At 41.9% G+C, this 25,957-nt stretch overlaps 1 protein-coding gene across 6 annotated transcripts in view; it reads left to right on the top strand.

Annotated features, from left to right (window-relative positions):
- Positions 1 to 25,957, top strand: part of LOC117235250 — a 305,200-nt gene that overhangs the window by 164,813 nt on the left and 114,430 nt on the right. For all 6 annotated transcript variants that reach the window (XM_033497118.1, XM_033497116.1, XM_033497117.1 and 3 more), the window contains exons 4-6: positions 1,814 to 2,014; positions 2,437 to 3,412; positions 17,640 to 17,729. In XM_033497118.1, coding sequence (XP_033353009.1) covers positions 1,814 to 2,014; positions 2,437 to 3,412; positions 17,640 to 17,729 — 1,267 coding nt within the window. The remainder of the gene's footprint in view (positions 1 to 1,813; positions 2,015 to 2,436; positions 3,413 to 17,639; positions 17,730 to 25,957) is intronic.

The raw sequence follows: 25,957 nt of genomic DNA, 5'->3' as shown, positions 1-25,957 counted from the left end.
CGCGTGTCGCACCGTCTAATTGCTTACACGTTGGGTCGCGCATCGATGCGCGTGGGCGAAACACGAGGTTCTGGGAGTAGCGTTGCAACGCTGCCCTTTCACCGTTTCTGACAAAGAGAGTCTTCTGGTCGAGACAAGGATTCTACTCGTTCTTGGAATTTTTTCACTCGATTCTATCATATTCTTAATATCTACCCTAATAACAAAATATTTAGTAATTTACATAAAATCGCGACGATATCATTGCAATATTTGTTGCGTAGAGTTTCATGAATATCTTTCATATTTTTTCTCGTAATAATCGGCTTGTAAAAGACTGTTTGTTATTGATACGAAAACAGGTAGAGCAGGTTTTATTAAGCAATTACAGCCGTGACGATGCCTATTACTGGAAAGTCCTTAAGAGCGAGTCTCAATAAGGAAATAACGAAACGCGCTTACGTGAATACTTGTTCTGTCTGACCTCGTTTTCAGCTTTACGAATGTTTCTGTGTCTCAATAACTCTGTTCTTAAGTAAGGAGCTCCACGAGATTACCTTGTACCTCGATGTAACCATCCAAATTTTTCACATATTTAAATTATCAAGTGCGAGTTCGTGTTATGAAACGCTGTATATCTTAATCGAGTAAAAATTCAATCGCTGTCAGATTAAGTCTTTATCTGTCACAAAAGTCATCATTTATATCGCACAAAAAATTCAGAGTTTCGCCAAGATTCCTAAAAGCCTCGTTAGAGAGCAGCTGGTCTCAGCTATACCAGAATATCAAAATATAAAATCGTTATTTTTTACTTGTATAATTATCGCAGAAAATGGACATTACGTTTCATTCTGTTTCTCCAGTTCACAAATGCAATCGGAGTCCAATGAAACTCCATTCGTATTCTCCTCTGACAGAAACGGGTTAAACCGTGGGACAGGTATGACGCGACTAGCAGCGCACGTCTGCTCAATTTTGGGCATATCCGCGTTGATTACCCTCTAATCACCGGTGATTAACGTTCTCTCTCGCGGAGGCTTGGCTTTGCAATTACCCTCCCTTTCTCGTATAACTTATTTAGAGGAATTTCATTAGCCACGAAGCTTCCGGCTTTTAATTAATCGTCCCGATTGTCCGGGGCCCTTTTCATCGCCCCTCTAACGCGACCACGGGGCGATCCAATTGATGTGGGAAACCGAGGGGACCGAGAATCACTGTTTTGCGTGTTTGCGTGCATCGTAAACCAATATGGGCCTTCTCTCCCCTCGTGTGTTGAGGTAATTGGAACGCGTTTGTGGGTGTTTTATGTTTCCACAAATTATAGGGGAAATAAATATCGCTGCGGTAATTTATCGGAACTGTCGCGTGGGTTTGCCGAATAGTTTGTTTAAGCATATCGAAAGTCGTAATTATTTCTCTAGTCGAGTATTACTGCCTTCCTTTAAATAAAATGGTTAGTAATACCGAGATAAATCTTAAATCCTTTTGCTACAGGTTAAGAGAAAATGTAGAAATGTATGTGCAGTATAATTTATCGGTCGGTACGAAGTACTTACTTTATTTATTTATTTATAAGCAGAAACTGTTTAACATAAATGAAATGCACGCGAAAGAAAGAAAGCAAAAGTAAAAGAGAAGCAATCTAACATGAAATTTTGACGATGAAAACATATTTTTCCTTATTGCTCCTTTCGATTCTGCTATTAATATTAGATATTAGTTTATCTCCCGAGGTCTTCTCAGAATTTCGTTCTATATTGTTATATCGTTTCATATAACCTTGAATAACCTTGAGTTGCGAATTAGCATAATAATAAGTATGATTCTGTTGCAGGGAAACGAGTCGGTGGTACCGGAAGGCTGGCCTCTGACGTTGGGCAGACGTGGCCTCGTCCTGCAGCTAGGAGAGCTCGAAGCCTCCGCACTACGTCTCGGGGAATGTTACCTCTGCATACGCAGCGCAGCTGCAGTTGCAACCACCTCGGGGAGCGGCGAAGTTGCCGCTGGTGAAACCGACGAGCGAAATACCGTCGAGGTGAGTCACGTTTCTCTGTCGTCTTTTTCATTCCTATCCGCCGCAAATTGCTCGCGTACTCGTATAATCTTACTAGATTTGTATATAAGATTTGTTCCCCTCATAAAGTTATTTGTGCATAAAGTTTGTGTCCCCTTTGATACAGAGCAACGTGGAGCACGTTTCCACGTGAAACATATCGTCGAAGAACAAATAGTTACGAAGATAATTTCATGAATGAATTAAAATGAAACGCCCAGTATAGTCAATAAACTAATCTACATTCGAATATAGTGTCTCCCCACTGACGTAGCTCAGCCTCCCTACAACTTTCACCAATCTATCCTACATCTTTTTCCACTTCTCATTTGATTTTCACCATCACGCAACCGATCCTGTGTCGTATGTACGTCAAATGCATATATCAACCCTCTTCTACGCAGATCGCAGTAGTTTGGCGAACGACGTCGATGAGGGCTCCAGGGTTCCTCGGTTGGGACCGCGAGGAGAAGTTCATGGACTGGCGGGAGGTGTCTCGAAAGGGGCAGGGGAGCACCGGTGCGGCGAGCAGCAGCCTGGCTGGGCCGCAATCGTCGAGTACCGTGAAGAGCATGCGGCCCAGGCGACGTTCGCGCGAGGAGGTTCGCTCGAGGACGCGCGAGCAGGGCTACGCGTTCGAGCATCGCCGCGAGGAGACTCGATCGATAGATCGGCTCGAGTGTAAAAGTTCGAACGATAATCGCGACGTCGACTCTGAGGTGGACAGCGGTCACGCGGTCATGAAGTCCAGGTCGACGTCGAGCGTGGGCACATGGAAGGCGGAGTTGGAGGCCGCTGAATCGAACGGGACGTCGACGCGGGCCAGCTTGAACCACTCGTCTAGTCTTTCCAGCGACGAGAGTCGCGCTAAAGTGAAGAGATGCGCCAAAGTCGTCTCGTCGATGACCATGGAGAAGTGGAAGGAGACCGCCAGGTGCGAGACCAGGAGCAAAGCGCTGGCTCCCGATCACTTGAAGACCCCCCTGCGACTGGATCAGGCTGTCCTCGAGCAGAAGCAAGATGGAAATATCGCTGGAGACGTGGAAAACAGGCTGCAGAACCACCGAAACGTGGATGACGTTGGTGACGACGAGTTGCCCACGTTTATTGGAAATCTTCTGGTCTCCGTAGAGAGGAAGATCGAAAGGGTTTCGCTGGATGATTTAACGTTCCCTTGCCCAGCGTGCAGGAATATAGACACGGATGACCCTCTACTGGGGTGTAGGTGCGCTGGAGATGATTGCAGCTGTGGAAACGGAGATGATACTTGCGATTGTTCGTCACTGATAAAGAGGAAGGAACAGTCGACGAGGAGCTTCGAGATCGCCGGGATTAAACATATCGATAGCGACGACGAGGAAGAAGTTCGGATGGGATTCGGTGAGTGAACGTTTTTCTATGTTGAGTTAAAAAGTAGAGAGAACGAATGTACACTTGGATGTTATAGATAGACTCGAGTGAGTGTCTTCTAGGTTAAGCGTAACTAACGAGCTGCGATGGTATTTAATTAAGGGCACTGAAACGGTCGCTTAATTCAGTAATGAATCGCGAACAGGGTGGTCGTTTTATTACTGTTATGCGCACGATGATGTTGAAGTTGTGACGTTATTTCGTTACATCTCGTTAGCAGCTGGTCTTTCTATTTCAATTGGCCCAATTTTAACTTGCAAAAAGAAACACAAAGGAGAAGAATGATAAATACTCGAAACATAAAGTAGATGATACGAATTACGATCTTAATATCCCATTCAATTTTGTGTGTACGAAACCTAAATTGCATATGTCACTCCACCTCTCCTTCTGCGCGTCAAAGTCTCCGCGCATATTTCCATCGATTTTATCGTCCTACGGCGGTTCCCTAGCGTACAAAGTATCGGATTCGCGTTTCGCGAAAAGTTCACGGCGCCCACGAGTCGAGTATCGCGACAACTTTATACAGACCTGTTCTTATGATTTATCGAGGCCCTCGATGAACTTGAAATTCTGTCGGAAGCGGCACGTGGGCGGCGTTCGGCTGTAAAGTGGCTACTTCACGTCACGCCGGCCATTGAAAAGCTTCCACATTGGCTCGATTCTCACTAGCAATTTACGAGAAAAAATTTGACGTCGAGGACGCGAGACGTTTCTCGATTGTCCTGCTCGAGAAAATCTTCGCTCGAGGTTTATCGTTTGGATTCCGAGCGAGCAATGGCGGATGAGCCAGCGTTTCTCTTTGGGCTCGAAGATAAACACGTATCAGCGATATGAAACGCGTCGCAAGGCGTCGCGCTTGAGTTTCGAGAGTTCGCCTCTGATTACAGATTTTCTGATGGCACGAGCGACTGCAAAATCTCGAAGTGTGTTACGCGAAACAATTTCCACATCGCACCGATTCCAGTCCTAACGAACGAGATTAATTTCCTTGCCTCGAGGAATGGACATTAGTTATTATGTATGGTTGCTCGTATCTTTCGATTCGATGTCGAGACTCGCGAGGTTTATTTAAAGCAATGACGCAAGAATAATACTTGAACTTGCATCTCGCTGTCAGGGAACGAATGTATATGCTTTTATTCTTGACACTTGTAACCTTTTGCGGTTCAAGTTGTCCTTTAAGTTAGAATACTTGACATCGAATGAATGGTGAATCCTGGGCTATTATGCGCCGCTTCTAGGACAAGTTTCATTCGTACAATAATATTTCTGATCTCATCTACTTACGTACATCCTTCTTAGAAGAAGACCACAGGAGAAAACGTAATAAGTCACGTCTTTCGTCTTTTACAATGAAATATTTCTATGATTTAATATAGGACCGTGTATCGATTCAATAATCGATTTAATAATCCCAATAATCTTCATTAGGTAATTGAATTTAATCCAAACCAACTATCAATAGAGGATTATAACTTCGCTGCTACCACAACTCCTAAGCTCCTTCCAGGTGTCATAAATTCCCATAAACCCAATCAACGATCCACAGAAACCCAACCTCACCAACAAAGGATGAGCATTCCATCGGACCATTCCATCGAACTCGCAAATTGTCAGCCAATCTTTCGTCGAGGAAATAAAAGGCGTTCCCGAGTGAATCTTCTCGTGAAGTTTCATGACTTGGCCGATCTCTTTTCGCGTGTCCTCCCACGCATCGCGTCTCGCGTCTTCCGGTGTCCTTTGGTACCGCCGCCGACAGGTTTGCAAAGCGCCGAATTCTGTGCGCCACCCACCAGTACCGTTTACCATTAGCGGTGTGTTTGCGCCGCGCTAACGCTGACTTATGGTATTTGTCTCCTCTCGTGCAACGAGGTTACGTAACATGGCTGACTCGCGTAGGTGAACGGGAATCGAGCGAGGTTTCTACCTTTAATTCCTTCACGTCGCAGCCCGGGACGATGAAAGGGATTCCTGGCATCGCTTGGATTCGGACGTAATTGTTCGCGAAGCATTTCAGTTGAAACGTTGTTTTATTGCGATTGATCAATAGTAGTCTTGTTGGTTAGGGTACATCGGTCTTTAGTTAGTAAATATAATTGCAATTTGGATAATCTGTAATCTGTACTCGTAACTTGGCTATTGCGTGTGATGAGATTTTGAGAAAGTTGATAAGATCAGTCGATTTTAGTGGTCTTGGATTCGGTGAAACTTCTCGATGGTTGCACTTCTTCGAGTTCAAATAAATACAGTAGCGTGCTTTTCGAACGACCGCGTGATACTGAATCGCGACGATAATCACCGGACGTTCTATCTACTCATGGCGAAACTCTAAAGTTTCTGTTAATAACGTGCTAATTTATCCAGTTTGTCTTTCCCACTAATGTCGCCTTTTAATCAGTCAGATTCAGGATCATACACAATATAAATTACAAAAATGCATTTTCCTACAATTCACGTCACAGTACATCCAGAACACAATCCAAATGAGTGGCCAAAAATGGGCGCGCAGAGTGTCGAAGACGAACGTCTTTTAAAGCCGGGACGTCACGACACGGAAACCGGTCTCAAGCCGTTCGAATGTCAGTCGCACTGTCATCGTGGAAGAAGCTGTGACGCGGTTTGTCCATCTAACGCCATAAGATTGGACATGACTTCGCGCTGGCCGTCGCGTTTCATTAGTGCGCGGCCCATTGTGCCGTACGGCTTCTCTTGCATTCGCGATCGTCGCGGTTCACTCGTTCGCGCGCGATTCGTCCTCGCTTAAGGACGTAAATGTTCAAGAGCGAACAAACCGCCCACGATTCTCATCACGAAATCTCGAAACTTGCTGGTCCTCCGGTTACTGCAAGCTTGGGACCTTATCTTAGTCTCGTTTCAATGAAAATTCGGAGGTACATTGGCTCGCGGAAGTATTTGCACACACATGTATCATATTTAATACAAAGTTAGTAAACATCATGAATATCCAGGTATTAAATATGAATCCACTGAATGATAAGACTTATTGATATAATGGATAATGAATAATTGGCTGGTTAAGTACTTTTATGATCTCTCCGGAATATACTTGTGCTACATATGTACTTTGCAACTTCTATTCTCAAAGTTGATCGAAACTTTAGATACAATAATATATTCACAAAAGACTACAAAAACATCGAAATACTTTCCCGAGCTATTGTACACATTGTACACGTACACAGCTGGCGGTTCGATCGAATTAAAGTGTCTCGATGTAGGAGGCCGTGTAGCGCGCGCGGCCTGATTGAACGTTTGCCTCCACCGGCTGACTATACTTAGTAGCTCATTGATCGTCTCTATGGCGGTCCTCAATCATATCTGTTTAAGCGGGGAATCAAGCGGCTACCACAACGGAGGCTGTTCACCTCTGTCCGCCTGCTCTCTACGCGGTACATAATGGACCGTGTTAAACGCCACGATAAAATAGTGTCTACGTTTCATGGTTCGCCGATCGAGTGCTGCTTTCGGCCGCGGACGCACCTTTCTTTCTTTCTCGAAGCTCTTTTAGACGAAGAGATTTCATTCTGTTTGCATGTTCGATCGATAGATAATTTACTTGTTTCAACCATTGAAGCGATTGAACTTGATAATTGCTGCTTTCTCGTGGTAATCGTGCACATTAATGGGAGTTGGTATTATTCATCGATCGGTTGATAGCAGCCTGTGTTATGCGATGGAGTTATAATTGCAGGTGTTTCTCGATATATACGTTTAAGTTAATTCTCTGATGTTACACCTGTATATTTACTGTAACTATGGAGATAGATAAATGTAGCGTTCAATTTTGCTACAGCAATTTTTCAATTTTCGACTCAGTCGTTTCTGTAAATTACCGTTAAAAAGAATTCTTACGTTTGAAAGAAATATGGAAGAATCGTTGTTAGTATCCTGTACACGTACAATACATACATACGTACATACGTACAAGTTTTCTATGGTAAGTGTTCAAATATCTTCGTGAGCCACTGTATGCATAGTAGCCGTCCACCATTCACAGAAGCTCTCGGGCTTCATGGTTCGCTAAACGGCACACGGTGTCCAGGTGGAGGACGTTGTTCCCCTTGTTCGGTTACTGGCAAACACAAGACAGGCGTTCCTTCCCCTTTCCATAGAGAAACGCAGCGACGATGACATAGCGATACAACATCTTGCATTGGCAGCCTTATCTCTCCGCAGGACCAAACGATACATCGAGACAAGACTGCGTTCTATCGCGCAATTCCACGTCGATGAGCGATCGAATAGTGTCCGTAGTCACGTTACGATCATCGTTTTTTGTTTCTATGCTTGATGGAAAGCCACCTTTCGGTACGATGGGAAGAATAATGGCTTCAGCGGGAAACATCGCGGGTACAGGTAGTAAACACACGGCATAGACACTGTGATTTCTTAATCGACGCTGCTGACGCAGGGGAAATCGATTGCGCAGTTCCTGGTGGAGTTCTTGTACGAAGAAACAAAAATGTTGTCCCCTGAAATAGAAGGCAGATTAAAGAGAAATAATAATCAGAAAAACCTATGAATGTTACATAATTGGAAAATGTTATTACATTTTCTAATGCAGCATCCCAGGATTAAATATAGTACTTAAATCTACGTAACTATCCAACCACCTAACAATACGGTAGACTCACGTTACGCGACTCATACGTACAAAGAAATATTCTTGATTACCGGTAGTGTCATCCTATAACACGCAAATATACGCATCCATCGTCCACGCCCAATATCGACAAAAAACGAGGCGGATCAAGTATCATGTCCGGAGGAATTGCAATTCACACGAGTCTGTGTTGTCCGCTCCTGAGTGGATTCATCCATCGTTGCGACTGTTTGAAAACGAGTCCTCGAAATGGCCAGTAACTCGATCGAGCCAAAGGGTTTCTCTCCTAATTGGAGGAAGCTCGTAATGGCCTTCCGCCCCGTTGTTCTACGCGCGTATCGTCCTATGGGATTCGCGGTCGCTGGCAAATAAACTCATAAAGTAATGGCCCGTGTAATTCGAAGGTATTTATTCGCTTGGTTGAGAGTCAGGGCTCGACAACGGTTTTCGTTCCAACGGGACGAATTTTGCGCTTATCTCACGTTTCGATCGGTCATCGTAGGTTGGCCAACGGTCGCGAAACAAACCGTGGAACGACGTCGTTCTATAGAGATGCGCCTTTGTCCTTAATGCGCCCGGATACTTAATACGCCTGCACGGACCGAGCAAATAGCGTGCGGAATCAAGCCATCTAACTCAATTGTTGGAAGCGAGGGAATCAAAAGCCCGAATTAATCCAATTGTCTTGCTGATAGATAATTCAATTGCCTTAGGAAATGAAAAATCAATAGAGGCTGCTGTCGATTACTCGCTACGCACTTTATGCGGTGCATTGTGAGCTCTAGCGTTTCTATTGGATTACACACTTCGTTTACGCGTGTGGAAGGAATGTACGGTAGCTTGTTATACGCTTTGCAGTTGAAATACAATTAGGGTGTACATTCGAGAAATTGCGTATAGTGGAAAAACGCGGAAAAAAACTTGAATTATTTATATTATTAGTATTTAATATTTTATACTTCGTAAGAATCGTGTAGGGAACCAGTCTTTAAATACTTTTCACGTAATGTTATTCGTTTGTGACTTTTTCTGGTTTGCAAATATTTTAACAATATCGTAGTAGATAGCGTGCGGTAATTTAAAACGAGTCAAAAGAAGAAAATGCTCTTCGTCAAAATTCCAGCATCGAATTCCATTAACACACGTCGCAACTGTTTTCTTCAAATACCCAACCTACAATTCACGATTCTGCAACACGATTCATCATTGTGCTAACGGGTACTGTCATACCTAAACCGTGTATCAGAATTTCTAGAGCAGTGTATCGATCGACAGTCACGTTAACGTGCACTTCCTTGAACCTGACCGATTTATCCGTCGACAATCCTCGCCGATCGCCATTATCTGCCTTCGTTTCCCATTCGAAGTTACTGAAATCTGGCGCGACTGGATGCTGGCGGAAGTGGTTACGCTCACAAATGGAAACTGGAAATGATCTTTCAGAAGAAGGTACCGTGCTCTGGCTTCCAGGTTCTCGGCAGCTCACGCGTGACTCTACGTTCCTTGAATACCGAACGACCTGGCTACGTACGACGTGCCCGCGTAATTGCCGAATCGTTTCGCGTGCAAATTCTATTTGCGGGCTGAAATCGGCCGTAACGAAGCCTGCCGGCCCGGAATAAACGCTCGTGACGCGAATCGTCGGTCTCGCGTGTGGAGAACTTCGTGTTTCGCCACGACTGAGGTCACTGGTCTGTTAGAATGCGCTGTAACGTGACGTGGATGGATATTACATCGCCGATAGACCCGGATTATGGGGGGGAAAAAAGGAGACGGTAGTTTGAGTTGAGTGGAGTGTAATGATATAGGGTACTGGGTGTTGATCGAATGCCCTGTGTTTGGTATTTCGTTTCTTCAATTTGCATCTGATATGTGGATGTTTCTTGTTGCACGGGTTCTTCCATCTCTGTCCTAGTGAATCTCTTTCTCTCTGAGCATTTAAATTTGTTTTCTTCTCGTGTTTCCTCGTGTTCCTTTATATGTCGATACTAGGAACTTTTAGTGGATTTTGGTATCAAATTTCGTACTTTAACAAACTTCTATATCATCAATCGAATACGTTGCTAAATACGTGAATTGAGATTAATTATACGCATTGGATTACCATGCATTCTTCGCAGTCGACATGTAATTACGCTTTTAAATTTAAGCACTCATAAAATATGCAAATAGCTTTAAATATTAAAATAACGATTATCTTACATGACATGTACAAAATGCACGAAAGTAAAAATGTGTTGCATAACTCGATACTTTCTTAAATTGGTTGAGATATGGCTTATTACATTTTTCACTCGTGGCCTTCAGGTATCTGAGCTTCATTCATAACTTCCATAAAATATCTGTCAGCGCTATATTTCATTTGAAACTACACGTTATTAATATAAATATCAGAAACGTATCTAAACCCATATATTATGTCCGCGTTAAATGATTGCAACGCGTGGTTAAGAGGAACAAGTAGATCGGTGGGCAACGTGTTAAGTATCGGAACCGCATATCTCTGTAGACCTGCAGCCGAGAGAAGTCGTTCTTTAAAGGGAGCGAGGCCACGAAGAGGAATATGAATCGCGAATGGAAGCGTTTAAGTTGCAAACGATGCGATGGGCCGTAAAGAGAGCAGATCCAATCAACCTTCGGTTACGAGTCAATCGTAGCGATCATCTTATGCTAATGAACGCAGTTTCGTAGAAACGTACGCGCGCCAGTCAATTTCGTGTACACTTACCAACTTACCGCGTTGACGATTGAAATTCGTTCACTAAACTGCGATACGTTAACCTATATTCTCAGTTTTCTTCCGTTTATCAGGAATAGAAACTTGAGAAGGAAATCGACGTAACGAGGGCGAAATTGCTCAGGATTTCACATGTTTAACCATTCGTTTGCGTAGCTTTCTGGTTTATTTTACGACGAAGCAATTGAATTAATTGAAAGGAAACAATTTCACGTTTAAAGTATACCTTGTTAAATAGTTTCGTTGTTTTATAGCGCATTGAGTACTCAAAAGTGTAAAATAGCAGCCGATACGACAGTTGGTGAAAAATGTGCAAATAGTTTGTACGCATTACCTATAAAACTACATTGTAAATAAGATAACGAAATAAAACTGGCACGGTAGTATCGATAGTGGACGTAATGCTCGAGAGCAACAATTTCTGCTCTAGTTGTGGAAAACGTCCACTTTACCGACGTTCACTTTGCCAACGTATCCAGATTTTTCATCGTCGTCGTTAGGCTCTCTCTCGCGCGCATTTGCACGAAACAAGTTATTTGCGGTAATGTTATATCGGGAAAGCAGCGCGGCTTAAGTGGCCGTTTCTCGCCGCCACGTTTCGCGTTTAATCGACGCAAATTATTCCGCGGCACGGCCGGCCCGTAAAGCGGCGCGGCGGAATCTCAAAAATCTCCTTCGCAAATATTCACCGTGGTCGAATGCGTTGCGTGCTATTCTCTTTGGGAAAACCATCGGTTAGTTTCGTTTCAATCGTCGGTGTCTTTTTCAGGAAATTTTCTATGATATATTGCTTTCTTGTTCATCCGATGAAAGTTACCCACCGTAGCCTTAGAGTTCAGAGAAACTGCTGTACTTACGGTACATCGATTTTGTTTATTTTCACGTTATATGTCTACGATGTTCATGATACAAAAAACACTTCAACAAACCGAAAAAATCAAATTCGATTTTAAATTAATTTTGCAATTCTAATTGAAACATTCCGAACATTCGATCGGTGCTTGTAAAACTGTAAATTCCGAACGAGAGAAAAAGCGAACTGGATGGCTACAATCCGAAATTAACGCAACCTTTCAATCGATCCGCTCTTTCGGCCGATCCATTGTCGTCGAATCAAGGCGTACGAAATTGCGGACCGAACCCGTTCACCGCGAACAACAGTCACGCGTGATTAATACGTAACGACTACAAATGACTGCAACGAAACGGGACGCACCTCGGATCGACGGGTTGAAGAACGACACCCGTGAAAAACCGGTTCCAGGTTTGATGCATTAACGTGCATTAACCTAAATTCGACTGGTGGCCACGGCACGCGGAACGAAGTCGTTTCGTTCCTCCGACCAATCTTGGCCCTGATTGACCCGACGCTGAGGCGAACCGGTAGCTCGACGGACAAAGTGCCGTGAAATGAAGCGATTAGGTCCACCTGATCGTTACGCTCCGTCTGTAAAAACCAAAGAATCCCCGTCGTTGCCGGGCCTCTTTCGTCCTCGTTGTCAGCGTATTTCCCTGTGAACACGTTCACTGTTATTTCCAACGCTTGCTACATGTTTATGGGACAGCGGTAAAAAGTATGGTTACAATTAGAGCGAAGAATCAATTCTGTACGACTTGTTGGTGAAGTTGTAGCAAGATTCGAGCATGCTGTTGTTAAAGGTTAAGTGGAACTTTGATTATTCGATGGAAATTTTAACTGATGTTTGATTAGTTGAATTGTCGCTATTTGTGGATTTCTTTTAACGTGAGATTAGTGGAATATGTAATGGAGAAAATTGGGAACTTCTACTCTGCGCAATTCTGGAAAAGGTTAGGCACCGTGTAAATTTCTTTCTTTGTATCCTTGAATGTTTTCGATTCTTATTTTGTCTTTATTCAATATAAAAATATGCAAAAATTTATGTATTTTGCAATATACCTAATACATAGTATATGAATTTATCTCCTTATGGAATTTTCCATAAACTTTAGCGAGATTGAAAAGAGAAATTAAAGAAAGGAGCAGAAACTACGATTTTGACAGATTTCCGAATTCGTTGTCAGTGATCATCTTTGATTGAAATACTTTTTAAATATTCTATATATGACTGTTTTCGTCGTCATCTCGATCAACTCATCTTTGAGAACAGACGAATTCAGCTGTTCTTCGCGTTTCAAGAAGCACGGCACCGCAGCACGAAGTCGATAAAGGCTTCCTCCGGAATCAGGCTTCGGTCTTGTTTCTATGAACAGAGCAGCAGCAGCTGCTGCATCCGCGACACTGTGTGCAGCAGCATCCGATTGCGTATCAGCGACCTCGATCGTCCCCCGTGCATTCCCCTTTCCCTCCCTTGTCCTCCCCCACCCTTCCATTCAGATCATTATGTCAATGATCCCGGCCAGATCCAGGAGGAGGAAGCACGGCTACGCGAAGCTCATCCGCATGCATCGAGCCTGAACTTCCTGATTCCCTTCGTCACGATGGCTAATTCGCCCCATGTTGAGAAACGATTTTTACTACCGTTGCTAAACTAATTCTATAGCCGTATATAATACTAGTCTTAGACAGGTAATGACAAATTCAGTTTCTATTTCCTGACATGGATACAGAAAGGATAAGGAAAGTATTCAAATATCTAAGCTTAGAATATTTGCGAATGTTTGAAGATTATTCAAATTAGAATACCAAAAGTGACAATAAAATTCTCTTAAAAGTGAGACTATAAAAACTACTTTCCTTGGGAGACATTTAATTTAAAACGTTTATATCTAGAATATTTGGAAATTAAAATGTCGGAATTGTGAGGTAATAGTAATAATCCCTTCGGAATACGAAGAATGCAGAAGAATACAGAAGCAATTTTATGAAGAATATTTGAAATATTTTAAATTACAAACCCAGAATATTAGATATAGAAAAATTGACCAATAGTCCAGTTTTTAGAACAATTGACTGATTCTGGTGGAAAGTCAAACTCGGAGCACCGGTTGACCATAAAATATCATCTTAAAATAGAGAGTATCGCGTGTTCCAGGCCTGTTTCTCCGCAAGAAACCTCCCTTGAAACCGTTCTGTATTACGGGGAGCGAAGCTGGCGTCGTAAGCAAGCGCATCAGCTGTTTCCTTTGCGTGACGCCGCGCAATTGGCACAGCTTGTACGATCATTCGGAAAACCGAACGATCGTTGACCCACGCGATGCTAGGTCTCTCAGATCTGCCTTCTGCGTGCGTGTGTGCATTGGAAATTAGAAATCTTGACGCTGACTGCCAAGCGGACACCGTGAATCTGCTCGACTCGAGCGCACTTTGCATACGTCCAGAACGAGTACTCGCTGTGGATGGTAATTAGATTAGTAGCAACTAATAGCTCGATAACTTGGTACCAAGTGTATACGAACGAAGATTAAAATCGGATGTAGGCGTGCAAATTGTCGTTAGAAATCGTCAATTATTGTAAGAAGTTTTGAAAAATTGTAGCGATGATGTTGGAATGTGATAATTACTTATGCCATCTCTTGCGATATGTAAACTTATGGAAGTCATTTGCTTCTTGACAATTGAACATTAATCGTATACTTATGCAATGAAATTAAGGAATTAACAAGCGAAGTTGATCTTCTTTGGCTTCCGAGAGACTCAGAATGTACGTGTATTAACGTGGAGGGTTACAAGATTTTATTCTAATTAACGACATTTCGTAACAGAAGCAGCACAAATTAAGACTTTGAATTAGTGTTTTTCTTTGTACCTTAATGGTGTACCATCTACTAGACACTCTTCGCGGAAGTTTTCTTATGTAAGTACAATCAAAGACCCTCCGCATCTTCTCGACAATCGTTCGCTCAACACTTTTAACTACAATCATTATGAAACTCTCCAATTGCAAATTGCAAACATGTCTTAATGCGATTTCAGAGTGAGAAACAGCGATGTTCGTTTGTTCAAACGAGCAACGGACGATCGGTGTCTCGGAATAAATTAAGACGTTGAAGCAGCCGCTAATCAACGACATGTCGGATCGACGTGAAAGAAATGACGTTCGTATCGCGTTCAACAGTCTCGATCATCGAAATCGCGTGCACCTGGTTTTCTCGCCCTTTCTCTTTTCCCGGGCTTGTTTTCTATTTCACTTTCATCCTCGATCGTCTTACGAGCTTGCCAATTTTTCCATCGTTTCGCGACTTTCAGTTTTACGATCTTGATCGTTTCACGTTGCTTCTGCGTTACTCTGAGGCTGAGCGAAAGGATTCATCGACGTGTTTTTGATATCCGAAGAGCTGCGTAAATTCTACAGATTTCAATTGTCCAATTTAATATTCTTCTGACAATTCAATGGAGATTTGCATCAATTTATATTTTCGGTCTTCCCATTCTGTTCTGTCATTCTCTTCTTCAAACTTAATTTATTGTAGAAAATTTAAAAATCGAAAAATGTACAAATGAACGGATTTGCGTAAGTTCGCAGTAATAATAATAACCATCATCCTCGGATGTTCTTCTACTTTTTTCCACTCTTTTTACTTTTATATTTTTCTCTAATCTTTCATTTTTCACCGATCTTTCCGCTCATTCATCAGTCCACTCCCTGATTCTTTCCATAAGAAGGGAGATAAACAGGAGAAAAAAGAGCCGATTTCACGAGACAGTTAGTAATAATGATCGACGAGTTCCATGAAAACGACAGTGATAAGCCAGTGATAAAAGAAGCGATTCCTTCACCCCTTATCGTCGATGTTTGCCCTCTTTGTTCACGAGCCCTAGTTCAAGCTCTCCCATAACTATGATGCAGTGGCTTCATTGTCTTGCGAAACTGTACGGCCTCGTTATCGCGCAATTAACGCCTCCGCATAAAGTGTTTGACCGTTGAAATTTGCGTGGTCGTTTCGCAATCGTACGAAACGTGAGATTAAAAGACTCACAGGAAGTGTAGAATTGATTTGATATTGAGGAATCTTAGGTCTTGGTTACATCTTTGTCCTCTGCGTCTTTATATCGTGGGATTTTCAAAGAAAAGAGCTCTTTAGCATCGTAGACAGCTAACTTGTAACATGTAAAATTTGATTCTTCTCGCAACTTGAATTTTTATCGATTAAGCTTATGATTGAGACTAATGAAAAATTTAGTAGAAAGGCTTTTAGAATTTCTGTTTTTATCCCGTTATGTAAACCAAGACTATCTACGCATACAAATATCCTGCATTAATAAAATGCGCAATCAATGTCTCGGTGTCGCAATTTACATCGACGCAAAGACATTAAAAGCAAATACGTAATTACATAGATCCGTATCTCTTCCTAACACCAGAAACATTCAGAAAACACAGAATCTGTATTCAAATATACAGGCAAGGAATTAACTAAGAAAAAAAATCGCATCTAATTTACTCCACAATTTCTCCAGGACTCATCTAAAAATTCTCGAATCGAATATCCGATAGATAACGAAAGATCAGCACCTTGCCCTTCCAAAACGAATTTATCGGCTGCATGATCACGAAAGCACAATAAAATACCGGCATCGAAATTCAATAGTAATTCGCCGGTCCATAAACAATTTCACGATGCTTAAATCATCGACACGATGTTCGTTTGGTTCGGCTGGCGCGGCGCGTTCCTATTCCGCGATTCGAATCTCGCCGCGCGGCGTAGCGGTACTTTCGTAGGGGATTTTTGCAGCATGATGTTTAGCCGCGGAGCGAGCCACAATAAACCATAAACCGTGGCCGCGGCGCGGTCGTCTTAATTGCCTGCAATTAATTTGTCCACGTCGCGCGATAGAAAGTGCATCCCGACTGGTAGAACGATCATTCGAAGGTGAAAAGGTACGCGTATCGAGACGTTCACCTTCGATCGTTCGATCGCCAGTCGAAGATGACACCTGCGGGTTAAAAGGTGAGATTAGCGCAGGCTCGAGGTCAAATTAGCAAGCACTTGCAGTGGAAATTACGCGTAAGTGTGGCACATGTCCTTAAATGGAAGCGTTATTCGTTGCAAAATGGAGAAGTTTGTGCGTGATGTATGGCACTATAAATCTAAGTTTCCGGCATTTGCGTTTGGAACGCTAATAATTTCTGAATTCTGGATCTACGGATTTCGAATCCAAGGACCTCCTACGACAGTGCATGCTAGAAGTCATTTTTAGAGATATTTATCTGATTCTTCAAAACGATTAAATTTGTTTGACGGGGGAAAAAATTTAATAATTAATTAACTTAACGTTCTATCATCGAATACCGACTATTGGATTGGCAACTAAGTGATTGCGGATTTTGTCAATATCATCTAATGACAAAATCTGCAATCACTTAGTTGGCAACCCAATATATCAACAGTTATAAACATTTGCGCGAGAGAGAAAGTATTATGTAACAATTAATAATTTAATATTACGTCACTACTTAAATTCCAAGGTCCGAAGCAAAAGTGAAACCGTAGAACCTCCGGTGCGACAATTTTCGCCCCTGTCCTCCAATTTGTACGAATTTGTCAGGCAGACAGGCGAAGGTATACGAGCCTGGGCACGCGAAACGAATCAGTGGTGTTCGTACGAGTTTTGCGATAGGTCAGTTGGCATTGGGAGCAGCGCATGGCTGAAACACTTCCTCCGGTTTTTGAATCGGGGTTGAGAAAGTTATTCGATATCCTTTCACGGATGGATCGTGGTCATATTTGTGCAACTGTCACCAGAAGAGACACTTTACGCAAAACCTCCCGTATATGTAGCATTATATCAAATTACCAAAATCTGCTGGTGTACGATTCCATTCGTCGATTGAGATACAAACGCGAGCCTTGGGAGATCGGATTCGTAAAGGATGCGGGAGTAACGAGATCCCTGTTGTCTCCTGTTTCAGGAACGAAAAAGAGAGTGGACGACGTGGTAGCGCCCAGGACCATTCACGACATATCCGAACATGTTCTCACGTGCGGCCTCACGCTTCCTGGTAAGTCTTACAGATTTATTCTTACTTTTTCCTTTTCTTTTTTTTTTTTTTTTTTATTAATTCTTCAAATTAATTTCGATATCCTTTGACTGCCGAATAACAAAAAAAAAAAAAAAGAGAGAGAAATATATATGGGAAGAATCTAATTAGGATTCTTCACAGACACAATTACCGAAAAGTAAATTATAAAACAATTACTATCAAACAACTACTAAAGAATTACATCCTTGTCATTAATGTTCTTAAACATACCACATACATCCCACGTTTGCCCCAAATTACTATCTCGACTCATAAACAAGCATCGCCTTCTGTCTTTCAAATTCTCCATAATTCTAACACAAATTCCTGGCCGGCTTGGTCATTAAAATTTCCATTAAGCGAGGCTCGCGACACGCTGTCTTCGCGAGAAGATAACTCGCGTTGACCGCGAAGGAGTATGCGGAAGCCAGGGCACACCCACCGCCACGTGGGCCCGTAAAGCCCGGTTCACACGCCTCCGCATCCTCGGCAACCGTGTCTATTTACGTGCTTGAGGACGCTTCTCTCCGTTGCTTATCGCCGCGTTACCACGTCCTTCCCTTTCTTTTTTCCCCTCTTTTCCTCTTTCTACGGCACGTTCTTCCTTTCTTTGCGCGTCCTGTTTGTCCTTTCCTCGAGGCTCTCTCGCGGAAGTCTAACTGTATTCCCGCGGCGGTACTTTGTCAACGATTAACCGACCAGGGAATAAAGGTGTCCGTGCAGGGTTTCCTGAAAGGACGGCATTGTGTGGCGGAGGAAATATGTGGGTCGGAGCAGAGAGGCCAGATATACGCTGGCTTTTCGAGAGGAAGTTGACTTACTTGGGGTGGGACGCTTCGTTGCGTCGTTTGCGAGGGAAGGATCGTCTTTTTATGAAGAGGGGGTTTTTAAAGAGGATCAGATACGAGGGTGATGAGTGTTTCATTCTTTCAGGGGATCTTGACAGGTTCCTTTTTAATTTATGAGGGTAATTCGGGTAGGAAAAGAGGGAGGGTGCGGTGTATTTTTCATTTTGTGTAATTCAAGTATCTTCTAGCTTCGAAAGTTAGAATATAAGTTGAATATTGGGGCTAACTATAATCTCCTAATTGCATGAAATCGTCGACGAACGTTCGAAGTAATCGCACACGAAAGCGTCCATCCTTTCGTTTAGATTTAAAAATCATTCTCTACTCGTTTATGCGTGCTCTCGATTTCGATACTTGACTTTCCACGCGTGCAACGATTCCGAACCATTTCACGTGTGCGCATCCATTGCCTTCCTCTTTTGGAACGCATAATTTCCTCGCATTCCGGTGTTCCCTCGCTCCAACGTTCTCCACGGTGCATTTCCAATATCTCGTTGTTAAAGAGTAGAGAATCGTAGGAATCGTCTGCTAATGCGACTAATTCGAAAAGAAAACAGTGTAACTGTACTTCCTCGTGATCTTTATTAAACGTCCCGCGGATCGAATCTCTCTTCTCTCATCGTTCCATCGTCTTTTACTGAAAATATCACAGCGATGCTTCCTTTTTTTCTTTTTCTTTTTCTTCATTCGAGCATCCGCTTTCTCTTTGTAGATGCCTCCTTCGCCATTTTGTCTCTTCTTTCTATGTAAAAGCGTTTCCTGTTTCTCGTCGGCGAAACCTGTAATTCCGCAACCGATTGTGTCTCCTCGTTCCATGGCCGTTTTCATCGACGCGCGTGTTAAACGGCAAACAAAATGAAAAAGGTACACTCGTCGTCTCAAGACGGAGAGGGAGACAGAAGAGAACACAAAGCGGAAGTCACTGTGGAATTCAATTTTAACGAAACGCCCGTGAAACGGTTTCTGTGTCCCTTCTGAGAACGAGTCTCGTGTTTCTTCGTACGAGCCGAGAAATTTCATTGAGAACCGAATGCTCGTTGCATTTGTAAAAAAAATCCTTCGCTATATTAGTTTTTCAAAGTATATTGTGTGTACGGCATGACGTGACTCATATCGGAGAAACAGTTGTTTGCTAGTTTGTTTTCTGATCGTTGGGAATCCTAGGCCTGTAATCTTCCATCGTTCGCAGCAACGTTTTACCGTGTTATTAATCGGTCTGCGCATGCTGCAGTAAAAACGAAGCTACGTATTCAACCGGTGGTGAATTTTTTAAACGCACGAACAATTACACTGTCGCCGTTAGCGTAGAAAGTAAAAGACAAGGTGGCCCAAAAATCCGTGAACGAGTGAAAGGAAAAGCGATTTTACGCCTTTTAGTCACTAAATTAAATTGACTACTCTTCACGCATCTGTTCTGTAGTCTATTCGCAGATATGAAGTATCATGCAGCAAATTATAAGATGAATCTCTCCATATTTTTAAGAACAGTGGTCATAAATCTTCTACCTATGGAAGACTTAAAGACATGTAATTCATGAATTTTGGACTCCGGGATACGTTTCTTTGATACTTAACCTTGAATTAAGATATTCTTGTATTCCATTGTTCTTAAATTATCACGATTAAAGAATGCTCATAGTACTCTTAAATTATCTGCGAATTTCCCGTTAAGGCAATGTAAATAGTCTGTCGGTACAATAGATCACGCACTTATTTTTCAACCCTCTGTGAAAACACGCCTTTGTTCTTTGTTGCTACCCGAATAATTGTACAATTAATCAACTTTATGTCAATTACGAGTGTTTTTTGCTAAAAATCTCAACTCCGATCCCTTTATATTCTCTCGGTAGCTCATCATTCGCAGGTATCTGTTTTTCTTTAATCGAGTCTTCTCAGTTAATTAAACGCGAGCATTTCCTGCGTGCACGGATTTCGCACGACTTATTTGTCATCCTACGACAGGATTCGCACGCTTCCTCGTTCTCGTGCAAAAATTATCGCTCGGTTACATGCCATTATCTTCCCCATTATCCCATTATATGCCTTGCCTGACTGTTATTACATCCGATCGTTAGACGCAGCTATAAACTAGGAATATCTACATTCGTGTCTATTTTTGGTAACAAAGACAGCTGTATAGTTGAACGTATTCCAGCATCGTTGAAGATATACCATACAATTCTTCTTGTATTATTGTAGGACGAGTAAAACATTAAAATTGATGAGTGAAAAGTTTGATTAATAGTATATCGTAATTGAATACTCGATTAATTGATACATGCTCCAGTTCTAGATATTTTGTATTAATCATGAGATTAGTCTTCGCATAGATCTAGAACAATACTTTTCATTCAATCCAAATTAAAACACCAGATTACAAAACATCATAAATTAAACAACCTAAGAGTGTTTCAAATCATGAGATAGTGCCAAAACGTTTCACGATCGCGAGAGGCAATTTTAACTTCCAGAGCTTATTTGCTACGACGAACTACGAACAATCGCGAAATAATTCGAAAACTAAGCGCACGTGTGAGCACATCGTTCCCCGCGAGCTTTTCTCAAGCAACAGCCGAGGGAACCTAAAGTGGTTAACTGTAATCCCGTAGTTGGCAAAGCAACAGTCGCTTTGTCGCCGATTAGCTAGTTGAGAACGCGTGCGTTTGTCCAAAAGAGGCGCATCTAGCGAGAAAAAGAAGAAGCCGGCTGCGATGGATTACGAGGCCGGATCGACAGAAAGAATCGATCGGCGTTTCGTGTCTTGAAAGTTGACCGCGCTCGTCCAATCTACACGTGTTCGCGAAAGTATTTCTGTATTCGCTACTCGTGCCATAGTCGCGGCTCGTTACACTGTTAATTAAGTCTTAAAAAATTGTATACACGTTCAACGTATTTATAAAAATGTTTCACGTAAAGTGTCAGAACACTTTCGTATGTCCGAGGAACGTTTCCTCGCTCGGAGGCGTTCGAAGGATCGCGAAACGCGCCTTTAATACGCCTTTAACACGCCTTCGTTCGCTCTGATTTCCACCACTCAGGCAAAATACAGTCTTCGGTCGCGCGATTAAATCGAATCAGCCGTCTAAACTCTCCGTCGAGTTATTAGTATTTAGTTGCCGTTTCCTGTTCAATTAGGGATGCCGTTTGAAAATTACATCTCGTTGCGGGAGAAATCTGGATAGATAATCCATGTTAAATTCGCGCCGATCGCTTGGTCTGCCGTTCAACGATGAGCAAATCGACGATGAGAAAAGGTGTTGGAGGGGTGTAGTGATAGCGATAAGAAATACGCAGTTAAGTGATTGGATAGCAATTGGTAGGGATAATTGGAGGTGGGCGGTGCCGAATGTTTTAATATCGGTGGTAATCGAGTAATGAATTAAGAAAGATAAAAATATTACGCCGATTAACGCTGTCTTCGCGTTTCGTTTCACTTATCTGCTACATCGTGTATAGTTTCGAATTCTAGTTTCGTTCGTATGATTGAACATGTTAGGTCGTTCGAAAAGTTTCTTTCGTTTTAGAAGGAAATAATGGATGCACAACATCTTCCATTTTACATTATTTTATCGAATCACGTATGATCTATTTTGTTTTACAAAGATAAAGATCACAACATTCGACACATTAGGTTTCATGTTTGTATAAAGATGTGTCGTTGTAAAAGAACGACGGTACGAGAACGATAAAGCAATAAATAGCTTGGAACAAAGATCTTTATTAATATGTTCTTGGTAAAAGGTAATTATCAGGCCTGCTTCACTGTTCTACCGAAAGTATATAAGTCTCAGGCGTGTGCTAGGTTGTTGGTTATCCGTGAACTTTTCGAGTAACGATAGAATATCATGCAGAGCGGGGTTCGTCGGAAGATTATCGAAGTCGCCGGGTCAACGGCTTCGCAAACATCTTTATTGTCGAACGAGCGAGCGTAAAGAGCCGATCGCTTTCACGTGTAAGCTCCTTCGGCTAAATTACGCGCTCGTGTGGTCGAGCATGAATTAGATGATTTAGCTTGATCCGTGCTCGAGCTAGTGGAGCAGACCTGGTCCTACCCTTTCCTAGAGAATGGCTTCCGCTATCGCTGCTTCGAATTCAGAAACAGTAGAGAGCAAAATCTTTTATTTTATTATTTTAGGTTGAATAAGATTAGATTTAATGGGCATTGAATTATGAAATATAACGTAAAGGATGATATTGTGATTATTTTTCCCCAATTGCAAAGTAAAATCGACAGAAGTATTAATTCCACAGTTTTCTTTTTTCAATCTCGGTCTCCAAATATTCTTTACGCTTTGGGAAACAAACATATTATACTCCAGAATTATATTTAATCTAAAATTCCTTTTCTTCCAATGAAAGAAGTTGCAGAGAAGAAAATGATGAATGTATAGTACGATGCCTCGTGTTAATCATCCTCTGCGCGATCAAACCGCGACTGTTCAATGGAATGTTTCGCCTCGCAATGCTAGCCAGAATGAATCGTACCGAAAGACATTCCTGGTATCTCTCAGTCAAGTCTTCGTGGCATCTCGCGTGGGTGAACCACATAGTCCGCGACACCTTGAAAAAAATCCGCTGGTCCCGATAATTTATCAGACGTGGGGATCGACGAAAATTTACGTTCCCTTTGCGGATAACGACGAGTTATGATAATGACCGCTTTTATGCAACAAACGGGCATTAGACTAATTACCTATGCACGGTTTGCGGTACTTTGTTCATTGTACTGACCATGGGCAGCGATAATTAAAGACCTTTTCACGGCCTGTTCGTTATTAGTTGTGGCTCGTTACCGGTCAATTTATTATTGGATGCGAATGCACTTTTTAATCGAAGATATATGGGAAGCTCTTTGCGATGTTTGATTATGACAAATATTAGAAAAGTTTAGAATGAATCATTAAATTAACACCGTTATCTGTTAACAGCGAGTCACTTAATTAATGTCTTAAAATTAAAATCAAGAACTTAATCACAGAATGTAGACACAAGAGATTGAGGGGTATTCCATAATCGCGACAATTATTCGCGAAATATATTACCAGCAAAGCTTTGTAAGAAAAGATATAAATTACGAGCTGCAATATTAACAAGTTTGGCAATAGAACAAGTAAAATTCTGTAATTTCGTATTTGTTTATAATTATAAATACCGTTCAAACTGCTTGATTTTTCTACTCCATCTGAAATTGTAAAAATAATCAGTATAGCCAAGGTCTATAACCTACAGCTCATTTGTCAATTCGGTAAGATCACTAGTTAGCAAATCATCGTACAAAAAGTCCAAGAACTCGGCCCGAAAATACATTGCATCGTCGTACTTATACCAATCGAAAGAGCCAAGAAGAAGCGAAAAGACGGAGCCCAATCGCGGAATAATAGGCTTAAGATTAAAACCGGTAAATGCACGACTGAAACGGAACATTGTAATTTTCGATACTCGATAATCACACGGATTCGGGCGTCGTTTTAGGTGGCGCACGCTTCGGCTACGTGAGCAATTACGCGCAGAGCAAAAGCTCTCGGATATCGTGCACGCAGCCAGAATTCAGGGTACGACCCAGATCCCAAGCCGTTGTCAGGCTAAGATTTCGCCGAGGCCAATCGATAATTCTTCGCCAGACGATCGATGCTCCTCGCCCGTATCAACCGCTATTATTCGTTGCGTGGATTTTCTACGCTGTTAATTGCTTTTATGGGAACCGCGGATCGAGAAAGTTGCAATTTTACCATCTGCTTAAAATTAAGTTTTTGATCGATGATCCATAATTTTAGGAAGTAATAGGATGAAGAAGGGTAAAATGGTAAAGATGGAAACGTGAATTTTGAAGATTAACAGTTGGAAGTAGCAAGTTCCGAAGGGTTTGAAACAACAATATAAATTCTGATACGATTACGTTTGTTTGACACTTGATTTATAAACAATCGTTTACTGTTAGTTTTTTGTTTTGACATATTTCTATCAAATATCATCTTCTACAATTTTTCTTAAATAAAACCGATCGCCTGTTTTTATTCTAGAACCATTAAGACGTTTAAAATGGTGTTTCGAAAGTTTCAGTATGATGAAGTTGTATCGATTATAATCATCTACTCGATCAGACATCCTAGTTAGTAAAATACAAATCTTATTTCTACTTCTTCGGTGGTATGAAAACGGTCTCTGAATAGACCTCATCGAATCTTATATCGAACCTTGTTCAATCACCTGATCCTTGAATTCAAACTGACCCCGTCATGGTTACTGAAACATAGAACTATCGCCTAATTAATCACGCGTTGTCGTATACGCGCTTTCGTTCAATTATTCACGTTTCTCGAGGAAGCGTCGAGAGGCGTCGAACTCTCGAGTGGCTCGACCTCTCTAAACGCTCGAGAAATTATTATCTGATCAATCAGTGGCGTGATACAGCGCGCCGATCAATCGGATCGAACCTGATGTTTTGTAGCGAAACGATCGCAGAATAATCGGTGAATTAATCAAACGGCGAATTATCGTGCGATCGAGGATTCTATTAATCAGACGATCACGGCCATGGCGATCGTCTTATTGCCTCGTTACGGGACTTATTGTCGGCCAGCCGATCTCTCTAATCGGCGGCGAGATGAAAGATGAAATCGTCAGCCTGGAACTGCCTAATGAGACAGCTTCTATATCAATAATACATATTCTACATAGAAATTTCATTTTAATTTCTGAATTTTATAATTTCAACAATCTTATTCATTGAAAATTCTTATTTTATATTTTTCGTATTTTTTACTCTTTGATTATTTCAAGAAATATTACAATGCAAATTTTTTTTCTTGTCATTAGTTTTCACACCTTGGGTGTCGCCCACGTTTTTTCACTAAATATCTATGGCGGCAAGAGACTTTTAAATATTGACTTTTCAACGCCTATACTAGCCAATTCGCAGAATTGATTTCTTTAAATACATATCCTTGGAGAATAGCGTGAAATGAATAACCGGTCCTAGGGTCAGCAACCGTGGTCGTAAACACTCGCGATCAGCTGATGAGATGTCTATCTTTAAGATCACGAGTGTTCCAAGAAATATACATTACGGTACTGGTGGCCCGTTCGTGTAAGTACGCAAATATAAACGTGCACTTTCGATGCTTGGTTCAATGACTAACATCTCTCTCCTTTGTGAACACTGGCAAAGACATTGCGAGTCACTGACATATAGATTGCTCTCAAAGAAATCTATATTAACTCTCTTGTCTTATTATAAATGCATTTTTTAACTCTTAATTATCATCGTAGTGTCACAAGTACTCCAAAAACAAGTAACTTATCTGAACAATTCAAACGAATAGCACGCTACTTATATTCGCCATCTCCACGCACCATCGT

The sequence above is a fragment of the Bombus vosnesenskii genome, unplaced genomic scaffold (genome assembly GCF_011952255.1).
Source record: "Bombus vosnesenskii isolate JDL3184/JDL3185 unplaced genomic scaffold, Bvos_JDL3184-5_v1.1 scf7180000013314, whole genome shotgun sequence".
Taxonomy (NCBI): Eukaryota; Metazoa; Arthropoda; class Insecta; order Hymenoptera; family Apidae; genus Bombus; species Bombus vosnesenskii.
The sequence above is the reverse complement of the archived record's forward strand: the minus strand, read 5'-3'. Positions and strand labels throughout refer to the sequence as shown.